At 30.3% G+C, this 23620-nt stretch overlaps 1 protein-coding gene across 3 annotated transcripts; it reads left to right on the top strand.

Annotated features, from left to right (window-relative positions):
- Positions 1 to 1710: 1710 nt before the first annotated feature.
- LOC145938231 (breast cancer anti-estrogen resistance protein 3 homolog) lies at positions 1711 to 22553 on the top strand. 3 transcript variants are annotated; one of them, XM_083041720.1, is made up of 8 exons: positions 1712 to 1961; positions 2070 to 2126; positions 4397 to 4619; positions 11191 to 11299; positions 14320 to 14559; positions 16017 to 17169; positions 21222 to 21524; positions 21736 to 22552. In XM_083041720.1, exons 3-8 carry the CDS (start codon positions 4426 to 4428, stop codon positions 22065 to 22067), a joined length of 2331 nt encoding a protein of 776 aa, XP_082897846.1. In that variant the 5' UTR covers positions 1712 to 1961; positions 2070 to 2126; positions 4397 to 4425; the 3' UTR covers positions 22068 to 22552. The 3 variants fall into 3 exon arrangements, with proteins under 3 accessions (XP_082897844.1, XP_082897846.1, XP_082897845.1); XM_083041719.1 differs by lacking the exons at positions 1712 to 1961; positions 2070 to 2126 and adding exons at positions 3144 to 3702; positions 3780 to 3886; XM_083041718.1 differs by lacking the exon at positions 2070 to 2126 and having other exon boundaries at positions 1711 to 1961; positions 21736 to 22553.
- Positions 22554 to 23620: the final 1067 nt, after the last annotated feature.

The following is a 23620-nucleotide window of genomic DNA, read 5'->3' on the forward strand; positions in this document are numbered from 1 at the left end:
TCCATGGAAAAAGCAGGGATGGAACCATAAATGCCACTATATTGGCTTTGAAGTAGGAACCCTCACCCCATTGACGTACACATACACCATACACATGATGTGCAAAATCCAACCGAGCAACCTCCATGTGGCCAAGTACCAATATGTGGTGCACATTGGATAACGCGAATGCCGGCGGTATTGCTAAAAATCTTGCAAAATGCAGGGGTAACTTTAAAATGCGATAACTCGGCTCCTAGACATGATAGAGCAATGTTTCTTGCGGCATTTTAAAGGGAAGGGTTTCTACTTCAAAGCCAATGTGGTGGCATTTATGGTTCCATCTCTGCTTTTTCCATGGATAACTACAAAGTCAAGAAATTTTCAGAGTTTTTTCGCCATCTGATTTTAAGCCTCATACGAAAAACAGTTTAATGAGACGAATAATGCTATATTACCCACTTTAAAGTTGAAACTTCACCCGTTAAAATGCGCCCAGAAACATTGTTCTACGACCTCTCTAAGCCGAGATATGGCTTTTTAAAAATCATCAAACTTTGCTAGTTTTAAAGTGCTCCCCTAATTGTTTTGCGGAGTGTATAATCAAGAATCATATGCACATTATTTACTATGCCTAGCTCAATTAGAGTTCATTTCCTTTTCTTAATTGTTGAGTTAATATATACTTTAAAATTTAGTAGCGCCATTTTTTTTTAATTAAAATTTTTCAATTAAAAATTTTTGAATTTTTAAAAATTTGAATTAATTTTTGATTTTTGTATAAAGTTTTAATTTTTTGTATAAATTTTTATTTTTTTTTTATATTTGTAATAATTTAATATAATTTTTTAATTACTATTTTTAAAAATTTATATTTTTAATTGCGCAATTTTTTAAATATTATTATTTTTGTAGATTAAAATATATAACACTATTTTGTAAATATATAGTACAACAGTTTTTTTAACTGCGTGTGTACTTGACCTTTTCTACTTTAAAGAAAAAGTGAATTATACTTCAAAAAGATTAAAAGTGAGTCTGAATTAAAAATCTTATTCAAAAATCATTTTGAATTTTGAACAATGTCACAACTATAAATTGATAAAAATATCCAAACATTTAAAATATTTTTTTGGATTTTTTGTCTATTTGATTTTGATACAAAAAAAATATATAGATAGTCGAAAGTCATATCGTACAAATATTGTATTATATCATTGTGCGTTCAATAGCAAAGCTACTACATTATGATCGATATTTATAGTCCGTTCTTATATTTAAGATCGTCTTAAGTATGGTCTTGGATCGTCTTAAGATCTCATTCAACCAATCAAATGGTTGCATAGCATCTCAAGACCGTACTTAAGATAATCTTATATTTGTGAATACCGGTCTATGTTTGGCGATAGTATCATTGATTATACGATGGTTGTTTCTATCATCATTTATTTTTCTCATTCCTTTCTTCTCTTTCAGCGTTGTACGTACAATATGTATACATCATTACTTAAAAAAAAATTTATTTATACTTTACATTCTTTTCCTTTCTCTCTCTCTCTCTCTCTCTCTCTCTCTCTCTCTCTCTCTCTCTCTCTCTCTCTCTCTCTAAATTCCTTTTTCTCTCTCATTCTGTCAGCCTTTTCTGTACCTTGGAACCTTAAAACCTTCCTCACGCTGTGAGCGCCACTTACGTATCAGTCGATCGGCCGGACAGTCGGTTGGTCGGTCGGTCTGTCTGGTCCCTTCTTCTAGTGTGCTCCGTTAGTTCGGTATCGCATTATGTTGCGGTCAGACCGCGTCGCACGGTACTGCAGCCGTGCCGTGTCAGTGTGTCCGAGTTGTGGCCATTTCGTTTGCTTCAGTGCACTTTGGATTGAATTTATCTGCGGAAATTCTTGCGACGTGATTGGAAAACCGTTGGCATGCAATTGGCGGGAAAATGGGCAAAACCGCCAGCAAACTGAAATCGCGGAGAAGTCAGAGTTAGTGCGCATTTTTCTCTGTTTCATATATATCACGTTTTTTTTCTTCGTATTATTATTCATATCTATAGATTGTCTCGAGTTCACCGCTGTCTTTTCTCTCGATAGGAAATACTAATAGGCGGTGTGCCTGTGACATCCTGTAGAAAGTTTTGACTGAATGAGGTGCGTATTTGTATAACAAAATGGATGTAAAGAAAGCAATTGTTTGAATACTTTCAATATCATACATTTGTCATCTAAAAGATATTGTTAAATTAATAATAAATATATAAAACTGCAATTGTATTAGTGCGTTGAAGTTATATGTAGTCGAGTTTTTTATGGTGCGTCATTGACGAGAGAAAGGCGACGTCGCATTTATCTATGATGATGTATGCGTGCGGATCGGATTGTGAGGACACGTGTGTGCATTCTGCTTAATCTCTCCATCCCCACCTTTGTACAATCTTACAACAGCCAAGAGAAACCGAGAGAACGACGTTCATAACGTATTGTACAAACGTTACGTAAACCCTGCACGCAACAGTGCACATTCAACAGAAAGTAATGTTTGACTCTGTGAATTGATACACAATTGAGCGTTTTGGCTTTCATTAAGCCATCTTCAGCAATACAATATAAGAGTGTGTGTGTGTGTGTGTTCGCTGCAACCAGCGATACAAATTAGTACAAAACTACGATTGATTAAATAAATGATTTTTTTAAAAATACGTACTTTGAAGGTAATAGCCAAAAATCGAAAGAATATTTTTAAATATACATGTACTTTAACATTAGATAATGTATTGAGAGACATATTGTGAAAATTAATCGTATATTAGACAAAAGCCTTATAATGAAAATTAAAAAATATATATATGTCTATAAAGATTAGAATATTATAATTTATAATACACATGTAAATGATTTATTTTATCTTTGTAGTTTTCATAAAAATCAAAATTTACAATTTTTTAGTTTAGCAACCGCGAAATTTTGCACACGTATGCGTTAGAATTGTATCTTTATTTTTTAAAATAATATAGCATTTTTTTAAACATTACATTACATACATATACATACAAGTATATGAACGCACGCACGCACGCACACACGCACACACGCACGCACGCACGCACGCACGCACGCACGCACGCACGCACGCACGCACGCACGCACGCTCGCACGCACGCACGCACGCTCGCACGCACGCTCGCACGCACTCATGCACGCACGCACGCACGCACGCACTCATGCACATGCACATGCACATGCACGCACACACGCACATGTGCATGACACACGTAGCGCGACACGGTCACGTGCACGCACACGCGCATGCACACACACGCGCATGCACACACACGCGCATGCACACACACGCGCATGCACACACACGCGCATGCACACAGACACACAAAATATATCCGACAAAGAACAATGTTATTACTAGGTATTGCTAGTTATTGCTAGGTATTGTATTCACTCATGGATAGATGAAGCAATTCATGAAAGGAAACGTGCAGATAAATATAATGCATAATTTTAAACGCGAGAAAAAGAGATAGTGAAGCAGATACAACGTATAAGAAAAAGAAAGAAACGATCCTACACACCTGCATTCCACTTTGCTTTTTTAAACGCGAACAAGTTATCGAGAGGGAAGGGGGTTCCATGTACATTGAAATCAAGTTTGATTCAAGCTGTTTATGCATGCGCGCATAATCATGAAAGTGTGAAACGTATTTATCTATTGCAAGTAGGTATCTAATCGATTATATATATTTTGTTGCTCTTTCAAGACTTATTTAAAATTTTAAATGTTAAATATTATAGATGATTCAAACGAATTAAGAAAAAACAGTTACACATTATCGTGCAAAATTGTATAAGAGATGCGAGAATAGAGAATTAATAAAATTAAAAAAGCAGAACAAATATGTGTGAGTACAGATCAAAATTTTCATATTTCTTATGCGTATTGTGTTAAGCAAAGATTTAGATAGAGATATACGTGAAAATATCAGTCGTGTAACTTATGTAATTATATACTGTAAACTGTAAAGTCGCATAATGATTACAAATCAAAACATTACAAGTTACAAAATAAGAAATAGGAGAATGACATTAATAAATAAATGAAAAATTTAATGAGAAGATGTATTATACAATGAAATATGCACCTCGTTCTGAATTTACGTAAAAATTGTTTTTATGTTATACTAATTATTATCAAGCGTATAATCATCGCAGTGCCATTATATATACATATATATAATATCAAATTAGAAGTTATTGATCATTATTTATTAATAAATTTTGCAGTTTTTAAAATTTTATTGTACACTTTTGCATACTCGCATTTTTGTGTTGCATATGCATATATTAATTTATTATAATTCGATTAAAGATGCAATAAGTTTTACATGTAAATTTTTTTGCGACATATTCAGGCATAGCATGGAGCTTTCGATTTCCATCTATGAATACACTGCAGAACCTAGGCACTAGTGGCCGACGACGCAAACGAAACGGTCTTGCTTCATTGAATTCGTGTAAAGATGTTCGGCAAAAGAGACACACGATACATCTACAACCGGAAATAAGCATTCAGAAGGAACCAAGTTTAATTGTGACGCTGCCGTCATCTAACAATCTCTCTAGGAATAGTTCAAGGTATGTATAAATTATCAAGATAGCAACATAATGCTTTGAAATATCTGTGACAACAGAGACATCGAGAGAAATGTATTACATGGTATAACGTTACAATGGTTCCGGAATTGGTAAATTTAAAAAATTATAAATTTTTGAAACATAAAATACATATTACACATCTATACAATTATGACTCTTTCTCTCCCCTCTTCTCTCTCCCCCTCTCTCGCGAGCGTGCGCTCTATAATCATATTAAATTTTTTTTAAATAAGAAAATAGTACGCCACACGTTTTTTCCAAGCTTAACAATTTTTAAAAAATACCGAATTAAAACTTTACAGTAATTACCTCTTGTGCTTTTTCGAAACGATGAACCGTTTTCGAGTCAATGTAAAAAATTGAAATTAAAAACTGATAATTCAGTGTATCAATAAACCACCTGCTTTATTCTGTTTGGTAGTTCGAAGATTAGAAATTCGGTGTGCTTAGTCAGCCTATCTTTTTACTCCTCCCCTATATTTTTCATATTTTCACAACTTTGACACTCTGTATTTTGAAAACGAAACGGTTTATAGGGCATATGTTTATAGAACCTTTTCTTCTTAAAATAAGCCAAAGAAATTCCTTTCAATTTTTTGTACTTACTTAGGAAACAGTCTGTATATGTATTATATGTATATATGTATACACATAGAGCACACGCGCGCGAGAGAGGGGAGAGAGATATGTATGTATATGTATATTTATATGTATATATGTGTGTATATATACAATATATATGTATATATGTATGTATATGTATGTATATGTATGTACATGTATATGTATGTACATGTATATGTATATAGGGGAAACCCGTCTATAATGGTCCCCCGGGGTAAAATGGTACCCTGTACTTATCTCTCCGATTAGTGTTGTTATCTGCGTGTAGAATTTTATATTACTTCTATCTCTGTCCTGCCATCATGTGAACGTTTGCTAAAGCGATTGGATATGTTTAGCAATAAGATAAAAAAAAATTCGATTTTTTAGAGATCTGATATAAAGTATTTCCTGTTTTGTTTCATTGTGCGCCCTGTGATTAAGAGAGATTCTATTATATAAAGTTATTATGCTAGTAAGACCCAGTTTCATACTACATATTTTAACGAGTTTAAAAAGTCCACAAGAGGGCAATCTTTCGGTAGCCTTTTTTCTATAAAAATGGAACGATCGGGATAAAATAGTCCTTGTTCCTTTTTAAGAAATCACTTTGTCTCAAAAATTTTTAAATGTATTACTGTGCGTTTTTGTTGCAAATATAGTACAAAAATGCCTAGAAATCATTCTCGCATAAAATCATAACAAAGTTGAAGCCCAATTAAAATTTCAGTGCTATATTGTGTTAATTTTTTTGCAACATCAAGTTAATAATAATGCACTATTTGATAAAAAATGCTTAAAATATATTTTTGTTACATAAATTCGAATTATAAATATAATTATTCAATCGAAACTATTACCTGTATCAAAAATATTTTTAGGGGACCATTTTACCCCAGTCCCAAGGGGTAAAATGGTCACTATGGAGGCATATAGAAAATTTTTGACTGCAGAAAAATTTGAACTAAATAAATTTTTAGTTATTCCACTAAAAGAGAAAGAAAATGTCTTTTCAATTTTGCAAAGTTTGAGAGAGAAAGCAAAATTAATATAGAAACTGCAGATTTTTTCCTTAAGGTGACCATTTTACCCCAGTCTTCCCTATATATAGGGTGGCTCACGTAAAGTGTTACAAGCCAATAATTCTAAAAATTTATATCGAATTAAAAAGTGTAAAATTTTTAAAGTTTAATGCTTATAACTTTTGATAGAAACGTCTTTCGAAGAAACGTTTTAGATCAAATTTACTTGTTTTTTTTCCCGTAGAATCTAAATATATAACATTTTATAGAGGGTTCTATTTGAAATTATAAAGTTACCTTTCGCCCCCCCCCTTTCCCGCGCTTTAAAAGGAGAGTGGGAATGATTTATGTTTACATAGTTAAAAAGATCCCAGGAATATATGAAATTTTCTCATGAACTATTTTTCTCATGCATGACTTTTGATTCGACAAATATTTTTAGAATGATTGGCTTGTCACATTTTACGTGAATCACTCTGTATATTCAGGGTGGCTCATTTTAATTGCCCTAGGTAAATATGTCGAAAAATATGAAAGATACGGACAAAACATTTCAGACAAAAGTTGTAGGATTTTGAAGGGGACGTCTTTTCGTAAGCATAGTTATATTGCAAGTAGAGGCATTTTTAAGATTTTCAAGATCATTATTACTTTTTTAAATAAAACCACCATAATTTTCTTATATAAATTGATTCCTTGTAATATTTGGCATTAAAAACTGCTACAGTAGAATAATTGAAAAATGGTTTACGCGAAAATATTTTATATTTTATTCTGACACATTTTGACAAAAAATATGAAAATACATATCTCGTAATATACTCATTTTTCGATAATTTTATCTTAATAATTTTCCGCATAGAATAATGAGATAAATAGTGTAAAAAAACGTATAATTATTTATATAGAATATTGACAAATAATATAGTGAGAAAAAAGAGGTGTCACTTTTCTAAAAGAGATAGATATTTTTTTTTTTAAGAGAAATAAATTATATTCCAAAAGTTTCAAAAGCTTTGCCGAAGCTTGATTTAAAGTCCATAAATAGACAGTAATACATCTAAAATCTATTGAAAAATGCCTAATTTTATATAAGTTCTTGATTTTATAATATTTAAATTTATTAAATTTTTACCCATCTTTTATCTTTTTGGATTCATGAGTACAAAGAATTAACATATATCAAAAACTACTGGCTGTAAAGCATGTAAAACAACAATAAATGAGTGTTATAAAGAATTAGATATTGATACTGTATTTGAGAAGGATGGCTTCTTGCTAAAGTCGAAAACTTAAAGTTATAACTTATGAATTATTCTTTCGCGAGTACAATATCGAAATATAATAGTAGAAGAAGAAGAATATAATGAAACTGGCGGTTCTTTCGAACCAATTTTCCTAGATCTTTGCCTTTAAAATACGAGATGTATTTGCCTCGTATACGACGGTCAACAAATGCGAGAATTTCATTAAAACTGAAAACTATTAGCTGCCACTTGTCATTGAAGAATGTGTTGTGATTTCGGTATCATTTATTCACTTTCAAGAGAAAAGTTATGCTATTTCTAACTTCAAACATTATATAATAATTAGTGAATCAAAGAAAATTATCCGTCATTTTTGAAAAATTTTCTCATGGTTAATCTTGGTAATTTATACACTACTTAGAAAAAAAAGAGAACACTTTTCATACTCTAAAAATTATGCTATTAAATTTTTTATTTTTCGGTCTTTGCTTTACAAAAGAACGCTTTGTTTTATTCCTTAAAATTACGTAATCTTTGACACTCTGCAGTTCGAGAACAAAATTTCTTTAAAAAAATTCTACTCAAGTTTCATAACTACAACATTTTGCCTACAAAATATTATTTTTTAAATTTTCCTACGATTTTTTTACCGAGTTACACGATTTTGAAAACAAATCTATATTTTTTAAATACAATGTCGATACTCGGTAAAAAAACAATAGACAAAAAATTAAAAAAACATTTTAAAACTTGCAGTTTTAACTTTATTAGTATTGGTAATTTAAAAAATTAAAAAAAATTTTTTTAATTTTCTTGTTCTGTGCTAAAAACAAATATATTGTTTTGCTTCTTAAAATTACGTATCTTTGACACTCTGCAGCTTGATAAAAAAAATTTTTCTCGAAAAATTCTACTCATGTTCCATAAACTACAACATTTTGCCTACAAAACAATATTTTTGAAATTTTTTAATGATTTTTTTCATTAAATCACAGATTTTAAAACTAAACTTGTATTTTCTAGAATGCCAATACGAAAATTGGAGAAAAATCATCGTAAACAAAAAATTAGAAAAGTATTTTGAAGCTTGAAGTGTCAACTTTAACACGCTGTTGGTAATTAAAAAAAATTTTTTTATTTTTCTTGTTCTGAAAAATACAGATTTAATTACAAAATCGCGTAATTTGATAAAAAGAATCGTAGAAAAATTTTAAAAATAGCGTTTTATAAGCAAAATGTTGGAGTTTATGAAACTTAAATGGAATTTTTCGAGAGAAATTTTTTTATAGCTACAGAGTGTCAAAGATACGTAATTTTAAGGAACAAAACAAAGTATTCTTTTGTAAAGCACAGATTGAAAAGATAAAACAAATTTAAAAAACCATCGATTCCGCGTTAAAATTGAAACTTCAAGCTTCAAAATGCTTTTTTAATTTTTAGTCGACGATGATTTTTCACCGACTTTCTCAGCGGTTTGAAAATAGTATATTTTTATGAAAAGTGTATCCTACATTTTTTAAAATAGTGTATAAGAATATACATATACAGAGTGTTTCATTTTAATCGCCCCAGGCAAATATCTCGAAAAATATGAAAGATACGGAAAAACGTTTCAAACAAAAGTTGTTTGGTTCGAAGGGGAACATAAAAAGGTGTCATTAGTTTGACCTTGAGTGCAAGGTTATGGAGCAACATTTAGTTACTCAAACATTCAGTTTTCAGTTATCTTACCTTAATACTTTTATTAATATGTTGCCAATTATATACTTTCTTTTTAAATCAACTGTATTTTCTTTACAATTGATTGGTCTCATTATTTTGTGCATAAAAGTATTAAGGTAAGATTACCGAAAACTGAATGTTCCACAAGATATTTTGTATTTTATGTCAAAATTCTGTAAACTTCAAGTCTCATAACTCAAAAAGTATTTCATGAAAAAATATTTTATTATAGTGTTTTGAAAAGCTCTCGAGGTAAGCTACAAGAATGTGCAATGAAAAATAGAGAGTTCTATTTAAAAACAATATTGAACTTTATATGACTTTGGCACGTACAATCAAAGTCAAATCAATGACACCATCTTATGTCCCCCTTCGAACCAAACAACTTTTGTTTGAAACGTTTTTCTGTAACTTTTATACTTTTGCAACTAGAGATAAGCTTTTTCTATTTTTCATTATTTTAATTGCGCGCTCTCTTGTTATCATACATCTTTATTTATGTTAAAAAATAATCAATATTGTGAGAGAGTTTATAATTTATTTTTATTTTATTTACACATATAATCTCATTTCTATTTATCATATTGTTAGATTGCAAATATAATATATGCAAATTTATATTATAGTTTTTCTTTTTCTCTCTCTTTTTCTCTTTTCACGTATGTAATTACCGTAGAAAGTGAGAGGAAAGCGAGAGAGAGAAAGAGAGAGAGAGAGGGAGAGAGAGAAAGAAAGAGAGGGGGGGGGCTATATTTAATTACGATGGAAATAAAAATTAAAGATAAATAAAATTGCTAAAATTTAAAATAAATAAGATTGATAAAAATTATTATTATTCTCTCTCTCTCTCTCTCTCTCTCTCTCTCTCTCTCTCTTTCTCTCTCTCTTTTAAATTATTTTCGTTATGCAAGCAAGTGCAACATTGACGAAAAATGCACCTTGATGCTGCGTATCGAGCGTTTTTGGATGACGCAAGCGCACCTTGGCCGCACCCCCTCTGCTCTCTCTTTACAGAGCTCCTTATCCGAGAAGATCAATAACCCCTATATTGACGGAATAACTCATTCGAAAGCGTTAAAAGAGAATGGTACATTTTTTACTCGATTCTGCGTTTTGATGCGAGATACAACATGAATCTAATTTCAATATGTATGTATTTTGATATCCGTTGTCGGGTGATTTTGACAGAAAAGGAAAAAAGGAGGAAATAGAACCAGAGCGGGTGAAAACAACGGGGGTGATAACATCGCAGTGGCGTATAATTAAGGGTTCAAAGAGGTGTAGAAATGGTGATAATTATTGTCACGTAAATGATGAATGCAGTGTACGCATTAACTATATATTTATTTTTATACGTGAATTAAATATAATGCAAAATTATATTATTATTAATATGTTAATATGTTGCATTAAGTGGAACATAAATTATTTATTTGCACAAATTTGAAATACTATATTATAAACAATAACAATTTAATAGAGAAATAAATTATATTTTACACACTTATTATTCACATTCTCTTTGTTTTTGTGATGTACCACACAAGACAAGCTCTGCTGAATTTTTGAGCTTACGCAATAAATTTCAGCAAACACGCGGGCAAAGAAGAAAGACAAGAAGTAAATATTTTCTTTGGCATGCAGTTTATCTCTCTTTATCCTGTCTAATTCTTCTTCACGTATTTTTCATATAATCTATTAATATCATTCGGTGGTACCCTTGCGATACCTTGTGAAAATACAGACCTGCGAGTTGTAAGCTCGCGCTGGTCAGTAGGGTGCGTGCGCGTGCTCTGAGAATCGAGAGTACAGACAAATCCTGCTCGTTCGAAGCGCCGCATAAAGTTCTCCTTTTAAAAGAAATTGTCAATTTACGAGATTGAGAACCTCATCAGAAGGCGAAAATAATAGACGGCTGCGAAATGTGAGGGGTTAAAGATTTCGTTCTGATCGCAGAACACCGGAGAAAGACAGCGACGAGAAGGAGAATCGTGACATATGTCCCCAAAGTGAATCGTCGTTGACGAAGGCACCTGAGAGTAACAACAATTTATCTCTACCGATGGTGAGTACTCGATCGTATATACAAATAATTTTGTTTTTTCTATTATAAATTTAATTATAAATTATTATAAATATATATAATTTATTATAAATTTAAAAAATTATTATAAATAATTGTTATTGGAAAGAAATAACATTGAATTAATTAAATTCAAAAATTAAGAAAAGTTGGTTCAATTAAATTAATTTAATTTTTTTGGCAATATTGATCTTGATACAATTATATGTATAGAGATTAATTATATATAATCTATTAAATTATATATAATTTGATTAATTAACCGCGCTTGCATATACATTTCATCACATAGAATGCCATTTTTATTTGTCTAAAAAATTTTTGAAATTTTTTTTTTTTTAGGAAGTTATCAATATTATTACTCATGTCAATGTTTCAGTTTTTTCAATTGTTACGTATAAAAAAATTATTTTTAAATAAATTTTTAAATCTTAATATTATTTACAAGATTAAAGACTCTCTCTCTCTCTCTCTCTCTTTCTTTCTATATATATAAGGAATTCTTTATTCTTTTTACTTGTTTTAAAAATTTTGAAAAATTTTTTTTTATTAGAAAATTATCAATATTATTACTCGTCGTGTTTCAGTTTTTCCAATTGTTACGTATCAAAAATAAGTTTTACATAAATTTCTAAATCTTAATATTATTATATAATATATATATATATATATATATATATATATATATATATATATAGAGAGAGAGAGAGAGAGAGAGAGAGAGAGAGAGAGAGTCTTTTATCTTGTAAATAATATTAAGATTTAGAAATTCATTTAAAACTTATTTTTGATACGTAACAATTGGAAAAACTGAAACACGACGAGTAATAATATTGATAATTTCCTAATAAAAAAAAATTTCAAAATTTTTAAAACAAGAAAAAGAATAAAGAATTCCTTATATATTCGTGTAAACGTAAAATCATAGATCTCATTTATTGAAATGATAACTAATTTTTTTGTAGCGTGATATAAAATATGATACACTCAAGCCCAAGCAATGATGGGTTATGTGATAACTGAGCTAGTTTATACGATACGTTGATGACGCGAGTAACAAAACTATCCACGATCATGTGACGAAGAGCTGAAGGCTGCTTTTGTTAAGCCAATCTTCGCTTGACTGTAAAGTCTCGTCTCCTTCCTGCCTTGATTGCTACAATTGTCTTACGCAGAACGTGTGCGATATACTATCATCTCTTCTATCATTCCGAGTAATTAATTAAGAATATGAGAAGAGAGGTGCCGACATGATATTAATTCATTAAATTTAAGATAATAATGACTCATTGTATATAAAATAAAAGTTATTAAAATACACAAGTTCGAAGTTTATAGAATATATGTAGTAGTTACTAAATGCAATTTAAAGTATTTTATTAACTTAATTAATTTTTACAAAGTGGATTTTGTTGAAGATGGAAATAATTTACGGTTATGATAATAAAAAGAACTTGTGTCTGTTACTTACACGTGCAGAAATGAAATACATTTGTTTTATTATATTTTTAACATGTATGAAAAATGTTAAGTATTTTTCTTTTATTTTTACACATTTTGCTTCACATTATTATCTCAGATATTACTAATTTTTTTTGAAAAATTCTTGTTTTTATTTGTACTATATAACACACACAGACATTATGTACTTGCTACAACTATTTATACATTATTTATTGATAACATTAAATACAATAAAAGTTTTCAAAATGCAAATATATTTTTATAAAAAAGTCCAGAGAATTTAAAATGAAAGAAGAATGGAAGTTTATAAACAATTGATCCACCGTACATCCTATTCATTTTTCCAAAAGTATAATTTAGGTATATACACAGACAGGCATACATATGTTTGAAGCAAACTAAAATTAATTCATATATCATATGCCATAATTATAATTATACAAAGTATTAATACATATATCATATACCATATGTATAATTATACAGGGTATTAAAAAATTAGATCGACAAACTTTAGGGAAAAAAATTTCAAAATAAACATTTTTTGTTAATACTAATTTTCTCTATAATGTTTTATATGTGATATGAGAGTTTGTGACTTTTCAGTTTGTCATCTTTGTATTGTTAATGGAGAAATTTTTAAGGATTTACTGTAAAAAGAGTGAATTACTTTTATGTATGTATTTGTTCCGCGTTTTGTTTAAGATTAAAACACAATTTAATTTTTCCACTTATATATGTTTGTTTATTGTTTATGTTACAAACTCCTATTTTATACCATGTATAAAAATTAACGTTGTAGAGAAAAATAATATTAACAAAAAATGTTTATTTTCTTCAAAATTTCAAAATTTATCAGTCAAATTTTTTGACATATACAGGGTGTCCCAGATCACCCGTACACCCATTTTAAAATGAGGGGAACATGGTACTTTTTATTACAGATTCGAATTGTACGTGAAAAAATAAGAAACTTTTGTATCAAACGTTTTTTCTGAAAGTGCCTCTGTCAACCTTAAAATTGATCTTGAAAGTAACTGTGATGAAAGGTAGGTAACAATTTTAAGGTTGACAGAGGCACTTTCAGAAAAAACGTTTGATACAAAAGTTTCTTATTTTTTCACGTACAATTCGAATCTGTAATAAAAAGTACCATATTTCTCTCAAAAAATTCAACTTTTGGTCCGGATGGCGTATTTCCGGTCGGAATCAAAAGTTGAAAATATCACCATTCGATAGAGCATACCTGATTTACTTAAAAAATGTTCGCGATTTTTGATGAAAGCCATTTATTTTTATTTTAAAAGGGGTGTACGGGTGTACGGTCTGGAACATATATATACATATATATATATTTTTTATATTATATATATACTTTTGTTCTAAGAATATATAAACAAATGCGTGTTTTAATTTAATTAAAAGTGCAATCTAATTGAGGCTGAGAAAATATGAAAATAAAATAAGAAAATAAAAATGAAAATAAAAAATGATAAATATGAATAACGTTAAAAAAATGTATTTTTGTTTAATTGTAGGAGCTACCTGAAGAATCTACTCGCAAGCTCTTAGAAAGAGAATTGCGGCTTCTCGATCCGCGAGATCTACGATCGCATGCTTGGTACCATGGCAGTACGTTGCGCGGCGGTCGAAAAGGTGCAGAAGTGGAAGTGCCGAATGATGGGGACTTTTTGGTGCGTGATTGCGCCTCTCAGCCTGGCAACTACGTTCTGACCGTGCGCTGGAAAGGCCAACCACTTCATTTCGTTATTAATAGGGTAAATACGATTGTTAATTTTTGGAAATAATACTGAAAGAAAAGTCTTTGATACAATTTATTATTTGATCTGTCTATTAAATAGAAGCTGTGATGCACAAATATTAATTAGGAAAAAATTTTATTTTTTCTAATTTATAATCTACTACGGCTGTAATAAAAATACAGACCTTAAAATTATTAAATCAATATATCAAAACCAGTAAGTATATAAAGCAATAAAAAAATTTTATTATTTTATAAGATTCCAGAGAAATAAAATTTTTTCATGAATGCAATATAAAAAATTTATTTGTTTAACTAAATATTCTAATAATAATTTAAAATATTTGAAAAGAAAAATATTGAATTAATATTTGAAAATATATAAAAATCATTACTAATTAATTTACATAATAATTATTTTTATTTTAATTATATTATGCTTTTAATAAATTAATACAATCTCTATATGTGATGCCTATAAATTCGCATATTTAAAAATATTTTCGTATTGATATCTACAAAACGTTCATTTGCTGCTTATTCCTATCATCTAGAATGTCATGTCGAATATGAATGTCAAAATCATGTTTAGTTTTGAATTTCTTAATTCTTTAATAAATTACGTGATATTATACATTATACAATTGCGTGATTTTAATTATGCATTATACAGTCTTCAAAAAGTCCGGAAACGCTAAAATATTTTGTAAACAATACATATTAGAAAAAAATGTTTCAAACAAAAGTTGTAAGGCTTAAAGAGACGCATTTAATGACAATATTAATTTGACAATGGGTGGCATTACCAAGGTCAGGTCAAGGTCAACTTAATTTTTTAAAATGGAACCCCCCATTTTTTATTGCATATTCTTGTAGCTTATCTCGAGAGCTTTCCAAAACACTATAATTGAGTTATTTTTTATTAAGTACTTTCCGAGTTATGAGACTTGAAGTTTACAGAATTTTAACATTAAATATAAAATATCTTGTGAAACATTCAGTTTCCGGTAAACTTACCTTAATACTTTTATGCACAGAATAATGAGACCAATCAATTGGTGTAAAAAAAACACATAGTTGCTTTAAATAAAAATATGTTGCAAATTACATACCCTTTTTGTCTCTTTAAGCCTTACAACTTTTGTTTGAAACATTTTTTTCTAATATGTATTGTTTATGAAATATTTTAGCGTTTCTGGACTTTTTGAAGACCCTGTATAAAAAATTAAACACACAAGAATACTCAATAGTTACATAATTATTATTTGAAAATTTATCGATAATTATGTAGTTATTTAATACTACAATTAATGTAAGAATAAAAATATTTATAAAGAATGTAATAAATATGTATATAGTTTAGTTAAATTTGTCAATAGAATGAAAAAATTTGCTTAAAACACACACACACACACACACACACTTTAAGCTCACATTATCTTATAAAAGTTTAAATCTGATTTTCCTCGATAGGTTGTGATTCAGCCCGATACGGTTTATGAGAGGGCGCAATATCAGTTTGAAGATGAGGCCTTCGATACAGTTGCCGATTTGATAACTTTCTACGTCGGCAGTGGTCGGCCAATCAGCCAGGCCAGTGGGGCTCGTATCATTAATCCAAGGCCCAGATCGGTTCCATTAACGTGCATTGCGGGAAACACAAACAATCAGCACTGCTCTAGTCCTTCTTCGTCCTCTTTGACCACTGGTTCGCCGCCTCGTTTGCCCAAGAAACAACAACGCAGCCACTCTCTCACCGCTCAACATCACACTCCTGATCAGCATGTCCGCGAGGATAATCAACAAACAGGTCCGCAGTTACCTGTTCAGTCTAGTACTTTACCACGAATACCGCCGATCCAGAGCCAGCCGCCCTCATGTTCTCTATCCTTGGGTCGGCAGAAGATTATCCGAGTAATCTCTGATCCAGCACTGCAGCAGCAGCAACAACAATTATCGAGTTTAAATCTGCAGAACACTGTGAGTACGGCGCCACCCAAGCCTCCCAGAGTGCCCTATGTGCCAAGCCATCAACATCATCATCATCATCATTACCATCACCATCATCATCATCACCATCAAAGCTATCAAGCTTCTGGTAGTGACAGCGGAAACGGATCAGGAGATAGTGAGTTTGAGACCAACAACTCCGGTGGTGCCAACAATCCTTCCTCCTCAGTGCCAATTAAGGGTGTGGTAATACGCAGTCATTATAACACTAATAATGATGGAATTAATGGCAATAATGGCAGCGAGTACGAGTTATCTGCGGAAGAGCAATTGGTGGTAGCCGCGCCGTCTCTAGAAATTACCACAATGCTTGATATTGAGGGCTTTTCCACATTGCTCTTACCGGCTGGTGAACACAGACCTTTGGATCCGATAGCCTTGAGAGGAGTATCAGGGATGTTATTAGATTCAGCACCAAGAGTACTCGCTTCTCATCTCACGAAAATTGATCTTGAAGTGGCGCTTGAACCAGGATCCGGAAATAGGACCGGATTAAGCGGTATCGAGCTGGCGACTCTTCCTCATGGTAGACAAGCTAGGATGGATTTGATTGAGAGATCAGAATGTTTGAAACTGTTGGTGGCGGTTACTGTGCTGGCTGGAGCCACGGCTATAGGTAAAAGCCTCGAAATATGCTAACTATTTCTATTTAAGGGGAGCGTCTGATTTAAAAATCTAAAAATAAGATTTTTTAAGAATATTTTTGGAAAAATTTTAGAGTGGATCATTCTGAAACATTTAGGCATTTATTATTAAAAGATGTAAATATAAAAGGTTCATATAATTCAAAATAAAAATTATAAATAAATAAAGGGCTAAGAGCCAACGCAATAAGGTAATAGTGCAAAAATCTTAATTTATTTATATAATTTAAGATAAAATTGAACGTTTCGGCCTTTATTAGGCCATCTTAAGCAATACAAGTACGAGTGAGAGTGTACATTGCAACCTGATGAAATGATGCACGATGCATCAACACTATTTAGCCGGAATTAGAAATAAACAGTTCGATTTATTTAAAGAACTATTATACACATAACATATCGAAAATATAGAAAGACAGATAGATGGGAAACAAACAAAAGACAATAATAAACGTAGTTCACAGTTCTGTTCAATGCTCGAAATTGAGAGATAAACTTCAGATGATGAAACGCGAAGAGACGCTAAATACAATTTTTCTAACACAACCAATGACACAAATTAGTACAAAAGATTAATTAAATCAATAATTTAAAAAAAACATACGTCGAAGATGGTTGCCAAAACCGAAAAAATATTTCTAAATGTATACCTTAACATTAATTAATGTATTCGAAGACCTACTGTGAACATTACGTATGATAGACAAAAGTCACATAATAAAAATTAAAAGAAATATATGTTTATAAAGATTAGAATATTACATACACGGTAAATAAAAGGTCAATTGTCCTTAAAACGAAACATGCCACCCGGTTGTCAAAAGTGTTGTTAAATGCACAAGGTCAGAGTTAAGATTGCCATGTATACATAAGCATACCGAGTAATAAAGTAATATAAAATAAGATAAATTAGAGGGGAAAAGGAGGGTGTGAAGGAGAAGATGTAAAATCATTAATGACCATAGAGAGCTTCTTAACAGGTGGAAAAAGAAGGAATATACTAACGACATAGAATATAAAAAGTTGTTGTCTGTTGACGGAATTCTACCGAGAGCTTATAGATTACCCAAAATATACAAGACTGGTTGCCCTCTTACAATTAGAGTTATAGTGTGCTTTATCGTTAAATAGTCCTTTATATTCGCTTGCAAAGTATTTACACAAAATCATTTATAATGTACGGTTCCCACATAGTTACATAAAAAATAGCTTCCAACTAGTGAGAAGAATTGACAACGTTTTTATAAATTTAATTTTCAATTTCCAATTGATTTCTCTAGACATTGTATCACTCTTTACTAATGTTCCGTCCGATTTAGTTGCTGAAAGTATTTAGAAAGGATGGAATGATATCTCAGAGAAGACTACTATTCCTGAAAATGAATTTATTAATGCTATCAGGTTAATATTAAGTTCAACTTTTTTCTCTTTTAATAGGAGTATATAATATTAATAAGAGATATATATATAAGCAGATTTTTGGGTCTCCTATGGGTTTCCCATTATCATCGATCCTGACGGATCTAGTTTTGCAAAATCTAGAAGTGAAGGCTTTAAATAGTCATCTGTCTTTCAAACTACACTTTTATTTTAGATACGTAAATGACATTATTATGACTACTTCTTCCAACAACTTAACAGAAATTACTACATTTTTATGCTATACTACATCTTTAATTCGTTTCACGACAGACTGCTGTTCACAATGAAAGTGGATACAAATGACAGAATTTTTTTAGATATCTACCACGATTATCTTTGACCGGAACAAGATTACATTTGACTGATTTCACAAACCGACCTTTTCCGGTATCTTAATTTAAGGTATCTTAATTTTTACTCACAGAATCCGCTATCTCAAAAGAAGGCATTATTTATGGCTTATATGACAAGATTCTAAAAATTTCTTCTATCCTTAATTTAAAATAAAAATTTAGAATTATCTATTAGGATTCTTTTGGATAACTGTTATCCGTTATCGTTTATTTTTAATTCCATTAATAGACTCAAATGCCTTTTTTATAGAGATAGCAAAAGAATATTAGACAAAAGTCAAATAAGTTCTTTACTTTACCATATATTAAAACAGTATCTGAAAGATTTGCCAGGATTGTTGTCAAGTATGATTACTCCAAAGCCTTCTCAAACTCTCATTCGTTAAAAAGGTGTATCACACATGGAAAGAACGCTCTGGATTCGCCAGTTCGTAGTGGAGTTATTTACAGAGTATCTTGCCTAGACTGTGAAGCATCTCATATCGGACAAACGAAAAGACAATTAAGAATTAGAATTAAAGAACATTAAAACGACATTAATAAAAAAAGTTCGGCAATATCAGTCATTTTGCTTTTCCGAGAATTATGATTTCGATTGGGACCATGTACATATTTTAGATAAAGAAGCATGTTATAGTAAGAGATTAATTTCGGAGATGGTGCATATAAAGCCGCAAAAAAAAAACGTGCTTAATAAACAGAGTGATACAGAGCTTCTCCCCGATTCCTATCCTGATTCTCAGAGCTTTTCCCATCCCTTAATTTTACTCCTTCTTCTTTACCTCCTCTTTTTTTCCTCTAATTTATTCTATTTTATTTTACTTTATTACTACTTTTTTGTTGAAATTGAGGATGGAAAATCTTTAGGACCTTGTCTAATAAGCCATAAATAATGCCTTTTTGAGATAGCGGATTCTGTGAATAAAAATTAAGATACCTTAAATTAAGATACTTTGCTATATTATGCTTATGTATATATGGCAGTCTTAATTCTGACTTTGCGCATTTAACAACACTTTTGACAACTGGGTGGCATGTTTCGTTTTAAGGATAATTGACTTTTCATTTACCGTGTATGTATAATATTCTAATCTTTATAGACATATATATTTCTTTTAATTTTTATTATGAGACCTTTGTCTATCATACGTAATGTTCACAGTAGGTCTTCAAATACATTAATTAATGTTAAGGTATATATTTAGAAATATTCTTTCGGTTTTTGGCAATCATTTTCGACGTATGTATGTTTTTTAAATCATTGATTTAATTAATCTTAATTTTGTACTAATTTTTGTGTCATTGGCAATGTACACTCTCACTCGGACTTGTATTGCTGAAGATGGCCTAATAACGGCCAAAATATTTAATTTTATCTTAATAAATTAAGACTATTTGCACGATTACCTTGCGTTGGTTTTTAGACTTGTATTTATTTATAATTTATTATTAAATAATTAAAAGTATAAAAACTTTTTTTAGTTAAAAATATGGACTGTAAAGGTCCTTGAGAAATTTTCTCGCCGGCGAGATTGGAAATTGGCGAGATTTTTCTCTACTTCCAAATTTTGTCTGAAATTAAAAAACCAAAAACTTTCTTATTATTTATGAAATTACATTGTCGATAAACCTCTAAAATTAATAAAAAAAATTTAATTTAAACAATTTTATTGCATAAATAAGCAAAAAAATTTACCAGAAAATCGTACTCTTCTAAGTTTCATCATTTTGTCAATTTTCTTTTTTTTTTCTTTGGTTCATCGAAAATATATAATTTCATAAATAATAAGAAAATTTTTAGTTTCTTAATTTCAAACAGAGAGATTAGAGGTACGAGAAATCTCGCCAATTTGTAATCTCGGCAACAAGGCTATAAAAAGATTCCTCAAGGGTGACTTCTACGGTCCATATTTTTAACTAAAAAAATATTTTATATTTTTAAATATTTAATAATAAAATACCTGAAAATTTTAGAATAATCCGCTGCAAAGTTAAAAAAAAAATTTCCAAAAAACACCTTATTTTTAGCTTCTAAAGCAAGCGCCCTCTTTATTTTATATCTAAGTTGTAGAAGTCGAGGGGAGCGGGGAGAAAGAGAGAGAGAGAGAGAGAGGAGAAGAGGGGGAGAGAGAGGAGTGGAGAGAGAGAGAGGGAGGGGGGAAAACTTAATGTAGAACATAGAACATAAAATATAATATGAAAAAATCGGAGCATTCAATCTCTTCTGCATTTAATTGTTAATATTGCAGAAAGGGCGGCTACCATTAGCAAATGGATAAAAGTGGCGATTGATACCAAAACCGCGCTCGGCAATCTGTACGGTTTTTGTGGCGTAATGCTCGGCTTGTGCTTACCGCAAATTCAAAGGCTGGCTAATACATGGCATCTGCTAAGACAAAAACATACAGACGAAGCTTTTAGTTTTGAAGCAAAACTAAGACCTACTTTGCGGGCCATGAACGAATGTACCAATCCGCAGGCGCCTAATACGACATTGCCGCATTTACTACCAATCGCATTACTCGGAGAACGCAGTCCCGAAGATGTTTTAGGTATTTATAAAAAATAAAATTGTTTTTATTAGAAAAATCTCGAGGAAACAAGAATAACTGATGAATCACAAAAGTTTATTATATATTTGTTTTATGCATTGTAATTTCAATATAATCGTAATTTTTCTTTTTGTCCATCTTTTCGTTGTCTACTTTATTATTATCATTTTTTTCTTGCAATGTTTCAAGAATTACTTTTGTTTATACACAGGCACCGTGGCACCTTCCGGACTCGCGGCAGCAATTCTTTCATCGTGGGAAAATTCGGCGCCCGATTGTGGTCTGTCGATCGTCTGGTCGCATCTCGAAGCAGCTCGCAAGTTGGCCGAAAATCTGCCACTTTTTCGCAGAAACGCGGAAATCGCCTTGGAAGGTTGCAGAAGTGACGAGTTATTGTCGGACGCCTTTCGAACCGAATTTCATATTAAATTTTTGTGGGGCAGTCGCGGTGCCACTGTTGCTCCTGAAGAACGTCATCTCAAGTTTACTCAAGTTCTTGATGCAATGTACGATAAATGTGCAGCTAGTGAAGTGACCGCTTAAAAGATAATTATAAACATCAAAAATATAAAAAAGAAATCTCCGCGAAAATTGTCTCTTTCTCTAAAACTATTTACACTATATAAAATATCGCTATTGAAAATTTCTTGAGATTTTCATAATTACAAGTTTAACACAGTAAAAATTAGAATATCTGTGTATTAATGAAGTATTATCTTATTGCTACTGTTGTAATCCCCCCCCCCCGAATCGTAAAATATTATTCCAAAAATATCAGATCTTTCGTCTAATACAATGCTTGTTTCGAACAAATAACAACGCCAGCATCCAAAGAAGCGATCTTAGTTGACTGAAGTTTACCTACTTACCTACCTATTGTGTCAACTGTACTTAACTTTAATTGACACTATATATCTTAATGTTATGTTATAAATATTGTTCATATTTGTTTACAATATATGAATTAAAAATATATATATCATTAATTTATTTTTCCTAATAACTTTTATACTTGACGTTTATAATTAAAAATGTAATTATTGATTTCTTAATGTTGACACATGTTTCAAAATTTATAAAAAATAATGCCGCAACTTTTTTGTATTTTTTAAAATTTATTTATTTACGTAAACCATGTATTGTAAACTTAATTTTAAAATAATTTGATTCCCCAGAAATAATGTATCTCTAAAAATATAATATACACTTTAAAAAATAATGTATTTCTAAAAAATATGAAATCAAAATTAAATATGAAATTACCTCTAAAAAATACAAAATCAAAACTAAATATAAAATCAATAATTAATTAGCCAAGTATTTACAATTAGAAGCAATTTACTTTGTGAAGATTTGTAATTTAAAATAGCATTTGCCATAAACTCTCAATCTTATAGAAATATAAGTAATAGATTCTCTCAAGAAATTTAAATCCACTGACCTGAGCTGAATAAAACAGATAAGAATACAAACAACGTGTTACCATTCTCGTAGAGGAGTTTGCTCATGTGCATGCTTAATATTCGTCAAAAAACATTGAGAATAGAGAAAAAATCATAAATTGGTAAAGACAGATGAATCAATGAAACTGGAAATACATTTCTTTTATAGTATAAAATATAAAGCATTAAAAAAAAATATATATAATATTTATTCGAGTATAGGGTTAATAATTTATTCACCGAGAAAGGAAGAACATTTTTTTTCTTAAGACGCGAAGCAGTTTGAAAATCATACAATAGATACAGAAAGGAGCAACATTTCAATTTGCGATTTGAATTGATCAATTTATCGCGATTCGAATTGAATTATTTTCAATTATTAATAGATTAATTGAATTATAATAATTAGTTGAATTCTAATTGATTAGAAAAAAATGACAGAGTTGTCGAAAACCTTGTAAATAACTTTAAGATATAAATTTCTGTGACACACATTATGCTCTCAAATAGTCAATACATTATTTATAATAATAATAAAATAAACAATTAAATAAATATATACATGTAGTACATTATATAAAATAAAAATTTTTATAAAAATATTTAAAAAATATAAAAATGTATATTGATACATGTATATGTATACATAATAAA

The sequence above is a fragment of the Prenolepis imparis genome, unplaced genomic scaffold, assembly GCF_030444845.1.
Source record: "Prenolepis imparis isolate NDT839.2.m4 unplaced genomic scaffold, iyPreImpa1.0 SCAF_7, whole genome shotgun sequence".
In the NCBI taxonomy this organism is placed as follows: Eukaryota; Metazoa; Arthropoda; class Insecta; order Hymenoptera; family Formicidae; genus Prenolepis; species Prenolepis imparis.

What these genes read in the sequence shown, in the direction of transcription:
- LOC145938231 (XM_083041718.1), top strand. Translation starts at nt 1,919, where the DNA reads ATGGGCAAAACCGCCAGCAAACTGAAATCGCGGAGAAGTCAGA. An exon ending in GGCTGGAGCCACGGCTATAG is followed by an intron (nt 17,170 to 21,221) that starts GTAAAAGCCTCG and finishes TTAATATTGCAG; the next exon opens with AAAGGGCGGCTACCATTAGC. An exon ending in CAGTCCCGAAGATGTTTTAG is followed by an intron (nt 21,525 to 21,735) that starts GTATTTATAAAA and finishes GTTTATACACAG; the next exon opens with GCACCGTGGCACCTTCCGGA.